General features: G+C 32.9%; 2 protein-coding genes across 4 annotated transcripts; both read left to right on the top strand.

The window, feature by feature from the left end:
• Window positions 1-4,853: 4,853 nt before the first annotated feature.
• Window positions 4,854-7,601, top strand: LOC107926159 (elongation factor 1-alpha). Its single transcript, XM_041112012.1, has 4 exons — window positions 4,854-4,973; window positions 5,865-6,345; window positions 6,406-6,418; window positions 6,449-7,601. The coding sequence occupies exons 2-4, from the start codon at window positions 5,885-5,887 to the stop codon at window positions 7,352-7,354; spliced, it is 1,380 nt and encodes a 459-aa protein (XP_040967946.1). The 5' UTR covers window positions 4,854-4,973; window positions 5,865-5,884; the 3' UTR covers window positions 7,355-7,601.
• Window positions 7,602-8,487: 886 nt separating this feature from the next.
• Window positions 8,488-13,358, top strand: LOC107926131 (transcription factor GTE6). Of its 3 annotated transcripts, none has more exons than XM_016856948.2 (9): window positions 8,488-8,677; window positions 9,453-9,578; window positions 9,947-10,162; window positions 10,782-10,859; window positions 11,602-11,826; window positions 11,999-12,097; window positions 12,259-12,317; window positions 12,790-12,940; window positions 13,045-13,358. In XM_016856948.2, the coding sequence occupies exons 2-9, from the start codon at window positions 9,453-9,455 to the stop codon at window positions 13,222-13,224; spliced, it is 1,134 nt and encodes a 377-aa protein (XP_016712437.1). In that variant the 5' UTR covers window positions 8,488-8,677; the 3' UTR covers window positions 13,225-13,358. The 3 variants fall into 3 exon arrangements, with proteins under 3 accessions (XP_016712437.1, XP_016712444.1, XP_016712425.1); XM_016856955.2 differs by having other exon boundaries at window positions 8,503-8,677; window positions 9,462-9,578; XM_016856936.2 differs by lacking the exon at window positions 8,488-8,677 and adding an exon at window positions 9,209-9,244.
• The last annotated feature ends 1,227 nt before the right edge of the window (window positions 13,359-14,585 follow it).

The following is a 14,585-nucleotide window of genomic DNA, read 5'->3' as shown; positions in this document are numbered from 1 at the left end:
TCGAGCTGTGAATCAGATTTCCAGAGAGATCTTGATGGTTGTCTGAGGTTCCGTGGAAGGATTTGTGTTCCGAAGAATGCTAAATTGATTCGGGATATTTTGTATGAGGCTCATAATGGAGGTATGTCAATTCACCCGGGTAGCACAAAAATGTACAATGATTTAAAGAAAATGTATTGGTGAAATGGCATGAAAAGAGATACATCTGAATTTGTAGTGAGGTGCTTGATTTGCCAACAAGTAAAGGCCGAACACTAGGTACCTTTAGGTTTACTTCAGCCTATCTTAGTTCCTGAATGGAAATGAGACAGAATTACTATGGACTTTGTGACTGGCTTACCATTGACACCAAGAAAAAAAGATGTCGTATGGGTAGTGGTTGACAGGCTGACTAAGTCGGCTCATTTTATACCGGTACGCGTTGGTTATTCACTTTATAAGTTAGCTGAGCTGTATATTTTTGAGATTGTAAGACTTCATGGAGTACTTTTATCGGTTATTTCGGATAGGGATCCGAGGTTCACTTCGCGGTTTTGGAAAAATTTACAAGAAGCTTTGGGTACAAAGCTGAATTTTAGTACCGCTTTTCATCCCCAAACTGATGGACAATTCGAGAGAGTAATTCAGACACTTAAGAATATGCTTAGATGTTGTGTTTTTGAATTTCAAGGTAGTTGGGAAAAGTACCTACCTTTGGTTGAATTTGCCTATAACAATAGCTATCAGATGAGTTTGAAGATGACATCTTATGAAGCATTGTATGGACCTAAATGTCGTACATCATTGTATTGGACTGAACTCAAGGAGAATAAGATTCATGGGATAGATTTGATTAAGGAAACCGAGGAAAAGGTGAAAGTAATTCGTGATTGTTTGAAAGTGGTGCCGGATAGACAAAAGTCGTATGTGGATTTGAAAAGGAAAGAAATTGAGTATCAAGTTGGTGATAAGGTATTCTTGAAAGTATCCCCATGGAAGAAGGTTTTGAGATTCGGTAAAAAGGCAAGTTGAGTCCCTGTTTTATAGGACAGTATGAGGTTACTGAAAGGATAAGGACTATTGCTTATTCATTGGCTTTGCTGACTGAATTAGAAAAGATTCACGATGTGTTTCATGTGTCCATGTTGCACTGCTATAGATCTGACCCTTCACATGTGATTGTACCGACAGAGGTTGAGATTAGACCGAATATGACTTATGGTGAAGAACCTATTAAGATCTTGCCTCGGGAAGTCAAGTAATTGAGAAACAAAAATATTGCTCTTGTGAAAGTTTTATGGCAAAGACATGGGGTTAAAGAGGCTACATGGGAGCCCAAGGAGGCTATGAGGAAACAATACCCAAACCTTTTTACCTGTAAGATTTACAGTGACAAAAATCCATAAATAGGGGAGAGTTGTAACATCCCGAATTAAGGCCTAGTTGGAACAGTGGTTTCGAGACCACAAATTTGAGATAGAAATAATTATTTTATGGTCCCCATGAGGTTTATTTTATTAATACATGCTTGTGTGAAAGTTTCATGAAGAAATTCTATGCATAAAATGTCTAATTGCATTTTAAGGACCAAATTGAGTAAAGTGCAAAACTTGCATTCTAAAAGCTTTAAGCATGAAATTGTATTAGATATTGAATTAGAGGGTCCTAATTAAGCATTAGATATTGAATTAAAGGGTCCTAATTAACAATTTGACCAATTTCTATAATTTTGGACAAAAAATAGACATGCATAGGAAAAATGTAAAAGAGAAACCCTAGGGGTATTTTGGTCATTTGGTAATTAAAGAAATAAAAAGGGAAAATAAGTCAAAATTGTTGTCCATCTTCTTCCTTCATTGCCGAAAATTGCAAGACACCATAGCTAGGGTTTTTTCAACATTTTCAAGCTTGATTGTAAGTGCATCCTAGCCCCGTTTTTAATTTTTTTTGCATTTTTGAAGTCCTTGAAGCATGATCTACCCATTTCTAACTATATTTTAAGCTAGGATTCATGTATAAAATTTGAATCATGTGTAACATGCATGTATTTTGATGATTAATGAAGGAATACGAATGTTTGATGCATGATAAACATCTTTTACTAGGTGATTTTTAGTGAAAACACCTAAACAAGGGACTTGTTTGTAAAAGTGTAAAACAAAATAGTAAAAATGTGAAATAAAAGAAAATATGGGCTAATATGAGCATAGGAAAGGTTCGGTTAGGCTTGGGTAACCAATAAAATGCATGCATTTCATTTTACGAGTCTAAGGACCAAAGTGTAAATATGTGAAAGTATAGGGGTCAAAGTGTAAATTTTCAAAATTATGAATTATGGACTCATTTGAACAATGTGAATAATAAAAAAGTTAAATTTGGCATTATAGATCAAGAAAAACATGAACCGGGACTTGATCGAGGAAAGAATAAATTACACGACGATTAAGCTCGATTATCATCATTTTGTACCGAGGTAAGTACACATGCAAACAATGTGGTGTTGTAGTATGTTTTAATGCTTTAATATATTGTAATAAATGTTTTACTGTAATTATGAGTTATATGCTTGCTGATTGTTATGAAAGCATGAATGTTATTATGGTCGTTATCCACGACGTTACGAGCAAGTACGATAGAGATACTATATGCAAGTGAGGAAAAATCTCGTTTGAATCTTATGAATAGTTTAGGATACAAGTGACATGTCACTAGGAACTAAGACGTCCGAACTCGTTGAGTGGTCCGGGTTTGGGTCCGGGTAAGGGACATAGGCGTGTGCATTGCCTCCACACGGGCGTGTGAGGCTTAAACCTAGAAACTTTCTTAGAATTTTCTTAAGTTCTCGGTTTAGTTCCGGATTACTTTTAATGCTTGTTATGGACCTCGTAGGTCCATAATAAGGATAATATGATCTTGTTTGATTGGTTTTATTCTGGAATGAAATTTTATGACCCGTATTTTGCGGAGATGCCCTGTTTATGTACGGTAATGCCTCGTACTTTGTCCCAGTCTCGGGTACGGGTAAGGAGTATTACAATTATGGTTTTCTCTAAAACTGAATATTGAAATCATTTGGAAATGAATGTAGGTTTCCGAAAATAGAAATGATCCATTTGGAATTTTATATAGATTGCTTAAAAATGATCAGAAGAATAAGTTTATGTTTTTGGACTATTTTTTAAGCCCGAAAATGAAAATAAACCATTCGGTTATAGTGAACATATTGTGTTGTGAAATATTGAACATATTTTCTCGAAATTTTACTAGGGACAAAATCATCAAAATTTTACCAAGGGAAATATCGTTAAAATTTTGTTGGGGGTACAATAGGGATGAGAAAATTATTTTATATATAGATATTAAAGTTTATTTAGTGAAATAGGAAAATTGAATCGGGTTAGATCTCATTACTGGGTACTGGGTTAAAAAGGCCTAAGAAGTACTCATAATTGAACCTGATGTGAGAGAGGCCAAAACTCCTCATGGACATAAAGGGAGCGACAACGCTAGTAGGAATACTAGGGTGTGTTGTCCACCCTAGTCCTATTCTAAGTAGTATGTTTTTTTCTTTTTGAAATAAACCACTACAACTCAATAAGAGCTCTACCTTCTCTTCCTATAAATAGATGGCATCGATAGAGCTATTAATACAACTTTTCTGGAATAACAATTCTATCGGTTTCTATTAAGAAGAGAGAATTTTCGTTTTCACCCCAAAAGGAGAGAAAACTTTTTCCAGTTCTATGTTTCGGTTCAATTGGTTTAATCCCACACTTGACGTAGTTCATTGTACGAGAATAGAAGAGAATATCGCTTGGTTGAAAGTTGGGAACAATGACGTCCGCTAAGTCGAAAAACATGTACGAATTCGGTTAAGGTTTATTGCTATAATTATCACAAACCGGGTCGGTTTTTAAAATTTTAATTTTTCACTATGTAAGAAAAACCATTTCCAAATCGTGATTTTTCCAACACATATTGTACAGAATCTTGTATTTCACAAGTGTACTAAACATATTGAAGTGGATTGTCACTTTTTTAGGGATGAAATCAAGGATAGGTTGATTGTACCTTCTTATGTTACCTAAGTCTAGTTGGTTGACATTTTTATAAAGGCATTTGGTAAATCGCAATTTGAATATCTTCTCAACAAGTTGGGCATTTACGATCTGCATACTCCAACTTGAAGGGATGTTATAATATTATTATTATGAGATATCTTTTAGGAATATATATTATATATCTTTCGTTTTCCTACGTGATTACAATTGTATAAATATTATGTATACTCTTTAGGTCCAGTCAATAAGATTGAAAGAGATTAACCTATTCTTATCAATTCAACATATAATATAGTTCTACTTCATGTAACTAATGCAAAACAACATTATTCAAAATAATAACTAAATAAAATAATTAACATAAATAAATTATTTTGATAATTCAAATATAGTCCTAATACTTTTTAATTATTATTAAAGCATTTGTAAAAGTATAAAAAAGTTATATATAGTAAATTAAATTATTCACTAGTATAAATAAAGTATATTAGATTAATATTATAAAATTTTATTATTTATAAAATATTATATATGAAATATAAGTTTACTTGCTATATAAATAATTAAATTGCACTATTTAAAACAAAACTAATATTTCTTTTTCTTTTTCTTTTTTTGGTTGATGAAAACATAATCATGTAAATATAAAACAATTTAATATAAAATTTTATTTTTTATTTTTTATATAAATTATATGAATTTATTTAATAATTTTTTAATAAAATTAAAATTCTTATTTATAAGTATGATAAATTTTAATAAAATTGAAACTCAAATTCAATAATATATTAATCAATTTAAAAGTATATTCATACTCAAATTCAAACTCGTGCTTGAATAATATATGTATATATTCTAAACCCTAAACACACTCGTATAGTCTCTCTTTTTGCTTAGGGCTTTAGCCGGTCTCTCTAGCACTCTTTCTCCAAGGTTCGATTCCCACTTTTCTCTTATTAATTTAATCCTTCGTCCTTTAAAGTCTTTGTTTTTCCTTATTTTTAGCTTATACAGATCTTATTTTCTTTTTCTATCGTAATTTCCTGTCCATTTGGTGCGTTATTTCTGGAATGAGTTCGTTTTTCTTTTGTTTTCCTTTAACTCATTTGTGTTTTGTATCTGTTGTAATGATGATATCTCGTATGCTTTTTTTTTTAATGAAAATTGTTGTTTTTAGGATCGGGGTATGTTGTTTTTATATGAATGAATTATGATTTTTAATTAAGTCAATTTCAAATTTTAATTTGTGAATATTGTTTATGATTTTGTTGTGATTTGTGAATTATTCTATGTTTCAATCACTTCTTTTTCTAATTATGAGACTAGAAAATTTCTACATATTTGTTTGGTAGGTTTGATATGATTTTATTGTTTGGAATTAGTCTATTATCCAGTTTTCGTTTTTGGCTTTTTTGGATTTAAAAATTTGTTAAAATTATTCTTTCTTTAAAAGTTGTAGGTATTATTATCGGTTGTTCTTACATCCCTTTGTTGCTTTTAGTACTAACTTTCACTTTGGATATTCTTAATTATTTTATTGGCTGCTGCTTCTTTTTTGCTTTGAAAGCATGAAGTAGAAATGGCCTTTGGATGAAATAGCAAACATAATTTTGATTTTATATGGAACTATGGTATTGGATCAGATGTTAATTTTTTATGACTTTTCCACAACTTTAAGCCCGTGGTGAAGCTCAAGTAACTATTGGGGACGGGGGTAAATCTGCACTGGGTTCAATATGTTCATTGTTTTTCTTGTTGCTCTTTTTGGCTGATCATTATGTGTAGAATTCTAGTTTGACTTTGTTGATATGTATGTTGGTGCAGCTTGAAGGGAATACTGCAGAATGGGTAAGGAAAAGACTCACATTAACATTGTCGTAATTGGCCATGTTGACTCTGGAAAGTCAACCACCACTGGTCACTTGATCTACAAGCTTGGAGGTATTGACAAGCGTGTCATTGAAAGGTTTGAGAAGGAAGCTGCTGAGATGAACAAGAGGTCATTCAAGTATGCTTGGGTGCTTGACAAGTTGAAGGCTGAGCGTGAACATGGTATTACCATTGATATTGCCTTGTGGAAGTTTGAGACCACCAAATACTACTGCACTGTCATTGATGCCCCTGGACATCGTGACTTTATCAAGAACATGATTACTGGTACCTCCCAGGCCGATTGTGCTGTCCTTATCATTGACTCTACCACTGGAGGTTTTGAGGCAGGTATTTCCAAGGATGGACAGACCCGTGAGCATGCTCTGCTTGCTTTCACTCTCGGTGTCAAGCAAATGATTTGCTGCTGCAACAAGTAGGTCATTGCATTCAGGCTTTTATGTTCAGTAGTTTCTAATTGGTTCCTTGTAATTAGTAATTATTTTTTTGCATGACATATCTATTTATTTCATTTACAGATGGATGCCACAACCCCCAAATACTCAAAGGCTAGGTATGATGAAATTGTGAAGGAAGTGTCTTCCTACTTGAAGAAGGTTGGTTACAACCCTGAGAAGATTCCTTTTGTCCCCATCTCTGGTTTTGAGGGTGACAACATGATTGAAAGGTCCACCAACCTTGATTGGTACAAGGGTCCAACTCTTCTCCAGGCTCTTGACCAGATCAATGAGCCCAAGAGACCCTCTGACAAGCCACTCCGTCTTCCACTTCAGGATGTGTACAAGATTGGAGGTATTGGAACTGTCCCCGTGGGTCGTGTTGAAACTGGTATCCTCAAGCCTGGTATGGTTGTAACTTTTGGTCCCTCTGGATTGACCACTGAAGTTAAGTCTGTTGAGATGCACCACGAGTCTCTTCCAGAGGCTCTTCCAGGTGACAATGTTGGCTTCAATGTCAAGAATGTTGCTGTGAAGGATCTGAAGCGAGGATATGTTGCTTCGAACTCGAAGGATGATCCTGCCAAGGAGGCAGCTAGTTTCACTTCCCAAGTCATCATCATGAACCACCCAGGGCAGATTGGAAATGGATATGCACCTGTCCTTGATTGCCACACCTCCCACATTGCAGTCAAGTTTGCAGAGCTGGTGACCAAGATTGACAGGCGTTCTGGTAAGGAGCTTGAGAAGGAACCCAAGTTCTTGGAGAATGGTGATGCAGGATTTGTTAAGATGGTTCCCACCAAACCCATGGTTGTGGAAACCTTCTCTGAGTATCCCCCACTGGGTCGTTTTGCTGTGAGGGACATGAGGCAGACTGTTGCTGTTGGCGTTATCAAGAGCGTGGAGAAGAAAGATCCATCTGGAGCCAAGGTGACAGTCTGCTGCCAAGAAGGGTGGCAAGTGAACCGTGCGGGTTTTAGTTGATCCAACCAAACTATATCATTACAATATAACTTTTGTTATGTCCATCATAGTCAGTTGTTTAAATAGTTATAGTTTCAAGTCATCACCGTCTTGTGGAGGATATTGTTCGCAGAACTGGGTTCTTGATAGGCGGTGGTGAGTCCGTTGTGTAGTTTCAAACTCTTTAAAATGTGTCCATGTTAAATACAGGAGATTTTAGGTGGATTCCTGGACTCTTATTGGCTTTGAATGTTTGTTACACCTAGCATTTTGATATCTAAACTTTGGTTTGTTTTAATGCACATTTATTTAGTAAAAAAAGTGTAATAAATATTAATTGATAGATTAAACTTGACTGATAAGTACAGGTATTAAGAGTTTTGGTTTGGATTTTGGCACATTTTCTTTGTTTTGGAGATGGAGCTTATATAAGATAAATATTATTTTCTTCTCATTTTCTTGGTTTTATATTAAAGGTTTGGATGTTAAATATTCTAATTTTACCACTCATTCATTTTAATTTTTTTAATTTAAATTATTTAATTTGAAATTTTATATTCCCAAAAGGTTTAAAAATTATAAAATTATTAAATACATAAATACCCTTATAATAAATTTTTTTCTAAATTTTTTATTTAATTTCGAGTTGAACTGATATGTATCATTAAATCACAAACTTATTATTAATAGTTTAATGATTAGACTTAAAATATGTAATTTAATGACACAAAAATATGTCATACCTTCTTATACTTTTTTACAAATTTAAAATTCAATCTTAGTACTTTTTAATTTCAGTAATTTAGTCCATTTATTTTTAAGATTTTAAAATTCAAGTTTAATTATTAATATTGTTAAATTTGTTTTGTTAAATTTGTTATAGTGACATTTTGAAATAAAAAAATACTCACTTGTGTAATATAACTAAACAAATGACATTGTAATGAACCTAAAATTAATATGAACTTGAATTTTGTTTGAAATCTAAAGAGTAGAGAAACTAAGTTACCAAAAACAAAAATATAAAGACTAAATTCTAAATTTATGAATAGTACAGGGAAGTTTTACCAATTTAACCACATTTACATTAATAATTGATTGTACGACAAGATCATAATATTTGTGATGTAACAGATTACAAAAGAAAACGGCATCGTTTCCCTCTGGTGGAGACAAAAGAACCATAAGAGCCGAACGCGCATCGCACCCAGAGCAGTAGAAACGCGACGGCCGACTAGTCCTTTGAAACTTGAAAGCGAAACTCTCCCTTCAATCATTTTTCATTTACCATTTCCTTTATAAGCGGTTTTTCATTTTCTCAATTGAACTCCCCCCTCTTCTCTGGTAACTTTTTCTCTCTACGTTTCTACGTTTTCTTATGTTTATCCATACCTTATATACGTATTTGAATGTGTTTGCACTTGTTCTTCTCTTTCATGTCTTCAAATCATTCTTTTTTTTTGGAAGTTTGATTAGTTTTTGTGCTCTTTTGGGGTTGATTTGATAATGGGGTTTACTTGAAAACCTTTGGTTTTTTATCTTTATGTTGACCCCCTCCAAAAGGAAAAAAAAAAGAAGAAAAGAAAAAAAGGGGTTAAAATGTCCCCCTTTTTTGGGTTTATTTTTTACTTGTTTAGTGTTTCTGTTTTAAAGAACATCAATCTTTCTTCTAATTCTTTTTAGTGGAGGGGGGTATTGAAGTTGAAATGTAAGACCTATAGACTTGACTGAATGAGTTTGAATAGGTGGATATGCATTAGGCTTTTTTGAATTTTGGGTTCTTGTTTTTCTTCATTTTAGGAATTATGGGGATGTTGGGAATTTTGAATTTTGATTGGCAAAATTGTGGGGAAGTTTGCTTTTTTATCTAACGGCTATACAAATTCGAAAATGGTGTTTCCTATGATAATTGTAAGAAATTTGAATTTTTTGTCCTTCAAAACTATAGTGATATATGTCCTGTATAGTTTTTCCTCAAATTTTCCTGTTTCCTTTTGGTATTGCTGCTGTATGTATTCTCATTGTACTTCCATGATTGCATATGTTTCTACTGGTATATGCTTATGATCTAACAGTTACATGGCATTCATTAGTTTTTCCTCTTCCATTTTATGGTTAGATGGAACAGGTAATGGCATCAATTCCTGATTTTGAAATTGCTGAAGCTGGAATTTCGAAAGATAATAGTGCGGAAGCGGAGCAGTTCAAATTCCGGGTTGATGAAATCTTTCAAAAGGTTGACGAGGTAAGTGATAAATTAGGACTTTATGACATCTCTTTCCTCTTGAGTTTATTTAGTGGTTTACAATTAAAAGACTGACTACTAAAAATAATTGTATAATTGCACTTGTTGGTATCTGTTTAACTGTTATGTAGGAGTATAACCTTCAAAATAGAAGTATATAATGAATAGGGTAGTGAATGTACTTTTATATTGCATATAATATGGTACCGTTTTAGCTTCTATTGACTATTTCCATAAATTTTGTAAATACAATGCTGATCTTAGTGCTTTAGTTTCAAAAAGGAAAAAGCATGCTGCTTATGGATTCTCAGTTTCTGGATTTTTCAATTTAAATTGAACTATTGGTTAATTTTTTTTCCTTCTTTTAGCTTGAGCAAAAGGTGAATGAAGTGGAACAATTCTACTTGAGTTCAAGTAAAAAGCAACAGAGCAGTTCTAAAGGAAGCTCCATGGGAAAGGAACGAGATAAGGAAAGACAAGTTCCAAGCATTAAAAAGCAGCAACAAGATGCGTCACGACGGGAAGCTGCTGCTGCAAAGAGAATGCAAGAGCTTATGCGCCAATTTGGCACAATAGTGCGTCAGGTAACCATTTATTCTCTGCAAGTGCTTGTTTTATTTCAGTTACCTTATGCTGTAAATGTTATCTTAATCAAAATGATCTTGGCTTTTAAGTCTTCTGCCTAGCATATACTTGGTAGCCGGGCTGCTTTAAGTCTTTGACATCTTCAATCAAGCTAAACATTGGTAATGAGTGAATTAGAAATTATAGCAGTTATTTGAAGTTTGTTTCTAGCATTTATAATTAATTTAAACTTTTGGTTTAAGATTCTTGAAAACTCCATTACCATCTTCTTATCTGGTTCAATTAAACTAACTAAGCATTTCATACAAGGGTGGATATTTCAAACATTATCTTTTTCCAATTTCATGAAATTTTTTTATTTGCTGATGTAATTGTTGCTGTTATTCTGAGTTATATCATGCAACATAGAGGAAGTTATTTATGTTGTGATATATATTGAAGACTGCTGGTCGTGCTTCTACTAGTTGAATAACAATTGCTCTGTGCCACTTCCCACATCCACCCCGCCAAGATTATATAAAAGGAGCTAAACCGTAAATGTGGGAATGTGCTTGTTAACCCTATTATTTGATAGGTTCGAAGTAAATGCTTTTGGTGTGTGTGTGTTTCCCCTTTCAGATCACACAGCACAAGTGGGCATGGCCGTTTATGCAACCTGTAGATGTCAAAGGTCTTGGTTTACATGATTACTATGAGGTAATTGTATTGCGTTTTTTTTCCTTCATTTTTCCAGAATACATGCTTTTAACTTCTTATTTTTCTGGTTTGAGCTTAGGGATGAGCATAATCTATGAATTTGAATGGTATTTGACATGTTTTTTGACACAAGACTGTTATAACTTGAGCCATTTTTAAAGGCATGCGGCACTTGCACCTGCATTTCTTGACCATATCAACTTCTTTTCAAGCAATATTGAAAGATGAGGCCCATTCTATCATCATGACAAATAAGAATATTATTTCTTTATGGACTTTACCTCTGCTTAGGTGATAAAGATGCATAAACTGGATCATCATATTGGCATTTCTAAGATAGTATATTATGATGCTTTTTTGAACTTGTGAGGTAGAAGTATTACAGACTTTTAGTGTCCCATTTATAGGCATGTCAAGCTGTAGTATCCACTTGGAAATATTGCTGCAGATACCATTGTTGCTCTGACTCTTCATCTTGTTTGAAGTACGTATGTCCAACACATATTCAAATATGGGTATGGAGATATGAGTATGACCTGCCAAAGATCTTTCAAATACATGGAAGAGCTTGGAAAAAATTAAACATAACATATTGGACACACAAACATATTTGAATTTTACAGCCAAGTCCAAGTTACATACAAGGATGCCGTTAGTGTTTTCCTGAATCTTTTTAGATGATTTTCTGTATTGATTCGTGTCCTTTTATTGATCAATTTGTTTAATACTTTCTGTGCTATAGATTATTGAAAAGCCAATGGACTTCAGTACGATAAAAAACCAAATGGAGGCCAAGGATGGTACCGGATATAAGAATGTTCGAGATATATGTGCTGATGTAAGATTGGTTTTCAATAATGCAATGAAATATAATGATGAAGGAAGTGATGTTCATCTAATGGCCAAAACTTTGCTGGAAAAGTTTGAGGAGAAATGGCAGCTTCTTCTTCCTAAAGTCACTGAAGAGGTAAAGCTCATTTGGGCTTTATCCCAATACGACTATCTCGGGATTGGATTTCATGGCTTGTATTCAATAACTTCCCTGGATTCAGTAGCATATATTTTGCTCAAGAAAACCAGGAAATATTTCCTATTTTTCCTGACATTTTAAATGGAAAACCTGTATTTTGTGCTCATAGGAGAAAAGACGAGATGAGGAGGAGGCGGAAGCACAGCTAGATATGCAGCTTGTGCGAGAAGCTGCTCATGCGAAAGTGGTCCGGGATTTATGCAATGAGGTATCTTAAAGTTCAGCAACTCGCTTTTAAAAATATTTCAAAATGTAATTAGCACTGTAAACACATCTTGTCAATATCTTCTGGACTGTTGGCATCAGTTTTCCTAGCCATACTGTAGTTCAATCACCTAAATATTTAAAAAAATATCAAATTCTTTTCAGCTTTACGAGGTCGATACACATTTGGAACATCTCAGAGAAACAGTCGTCCAAAAGTGCAGGTTGGTTTTAGACCTCAAAAAATTTTGCTATCTAGTGTGATGTGTATTCATCTGTTTTTCAGTCTAGCAAAAATTTATATGATATGATAGTATTTATCTTTGTTTATACTTCCCTGTCTTTTTCGGTACATGTTCGACTATCCGGAGTGCATATGTTGGTTATTTTTGTGTAAACAAGTGAGAATGACAATAATTCAGATGAGTCAAATGATCTGTAGGTTTTTTATCGTAGCCTTTTGAATGGTAAGATTTGTTGTTTATTGTTATGTACGATTGACTAGCATTGTCCACAAATACTTGCGGTTAGGATTGCCATTATAAGTTGGGCTTCTGAAATAAAAGAAGGAACCAGGTTAAGGTTGATGAGTGTTCTTTTGTGAGTTGCCTTGTATATATACCGTTATAGATGTTTATGTAGATATAAAAACCGGATTTGGGAACAATATATCAAGTTTTGTAAATGATGTTTTAGGAAAATGTCAACCGAAGAGAAGAGAAATCTTGGGACAGCCATAGCCCGATTGTCTATGGAGGATCTTAATAAAGCATTGGAGATTATTGCTCAAAGTAATCCCGCGTTTCAAGCAATGGCTGAAGAAGTGGAGATTGACATTGATGCTCAGGTATAATCAGATAATCCCGATAATTATATCTTTTGATTTGATCAATCAAGGTTTCGGTATGGAATTGTTTTGAGACTTGGTGAATTACTTTATTGCTTGTGCAGAGTGAATCTACCCTATGGAGGTTAAAATTTTTTGTGAAGGATGCTTTGGAGCTTCAGAGTAAGAGTGCAATGAGCACAGGTGGCAACAACAACAACAACTATAACAACAAACGGAAGAAAGAGATATGCGATGCGATTGCGAAAACGGCCAAGAAAAAGAGTAAAAGGACTTCCTCTTGATCCATATGATGTAGCATAAGAGAAGATTTTGCAATTGCTTGCATTCCATTTCATATTTGTACAGTGAGACTATCTCGGTTTCAGATGCTTTAGCACATCTCTTTATTATAATGAGCTATTGATGTTTGATTTCATCCTTTTTCTTATCGATAAATTTAACCCCTAATATTTACGCCTTATTCTTTTTTTGGTCCTAAACCTTCAAAATTTAATCAATTTGTTGTTTTTCCAATGGAAAATTTCGATTGGACTCTTAAAATTTTAACAAGTTTACTGGCCACCCGTACTTAATTGCTGGATAATGTTATTATGAACTTTTTTTTTCATCTTTTTTGAATTTTTTTCAAATAATTTTTATGTATTTTATTAAGTAAACATGAACTCCAAGTAGGTTGCCATATTAATGGTCTAGTTAACTTTTCTGTAAAAAGAAAAAAAAAGTTTTGACTAAAATTTAAATATTGAGAGTTAAAAGTGAAAAAAGAAAAGAAATAAAAGAAAATAGGATCAATGTTACAAAAGAAGTGATAAAAAAGAAGAAGAAAATAGCAGCAAAGTTAGAAAAGAAGTAAATATTAGAAGTTAAATTTGTTATTATGTCTTTCTTTTACATATAATTTTATTTCGAAGGTAAAATAAGTTTTAAGTTGCATTTGAAATTTAATTTTTTTTATTTTTGTTTTAAGTAATTTAGTCTCTTTAATTTTTGAATTTAAGAAAACAAGTTTAATTGTTAATATCATTAAAATTTAGTAATTTACATTTTTTTCCTTATATGTATACTAAGTAATTGAGTTTTTTTTCCCAAAATGTCACCAGTGAATATAACATAAGAATTTTAATAATATTAGCAATCGGATCTAGACTTTTAAATTCAAAAGTTAAAATGACTAGATTCATAAAAATAAAACTGGAGAGATTAAATTTTAAATGTACGTAAAGGACTTGGAGCATAATTTATCTTTATTTAAAAGATTAAGAGGAGTGATTCATTTACATCAATATAAAATTAATGGAGTTTTACCCACTTCAAAATTTTTGTATGATAAATATCTTAATAATCTAATTTTTAAATTATCAATTTAATTACATTTCTCAATTATGCACAATTTTAAATCGATATAATATTTCTATTATATTGATAAAAGATATCTATATTAATATATATTTGGTGGAAAGGGAACTGGATTTCATAAAAAGCAAAATTAAAATATTGTTGGAGGCGTACCCTTACATATTAGCTACCAGCAAAAGGTTTACATAACTAGGAGTACCACAAATACAAAGCAAATTCTAGAAATTAAGAACGTCCTAAGGAGAGGTAGTTTGAAAATTGCTCCTTAACCAAGTTAATGCTTTGC

Source organism: Gossypium hirsutum, chromosome A05 (assembly GCF_007990345.1).
Source record: "Gossypium hirsutum isolate 1008001.06 chromosome A05, Gossypium_hirsutum_v2.1, whole genome shotgun sequence".
NCBI classification, from domain to species: Eukaryota; Viridiplantae; Streptophyta; class Magnoliopsida; order Malvales; family Malvaceae; genus Gossypium; species Gossypium hirsutum.
Note: the sequence above shows the minus strand (reverse complement) of the source record. Positions and strands in the feature narration are given on the sequence as shown.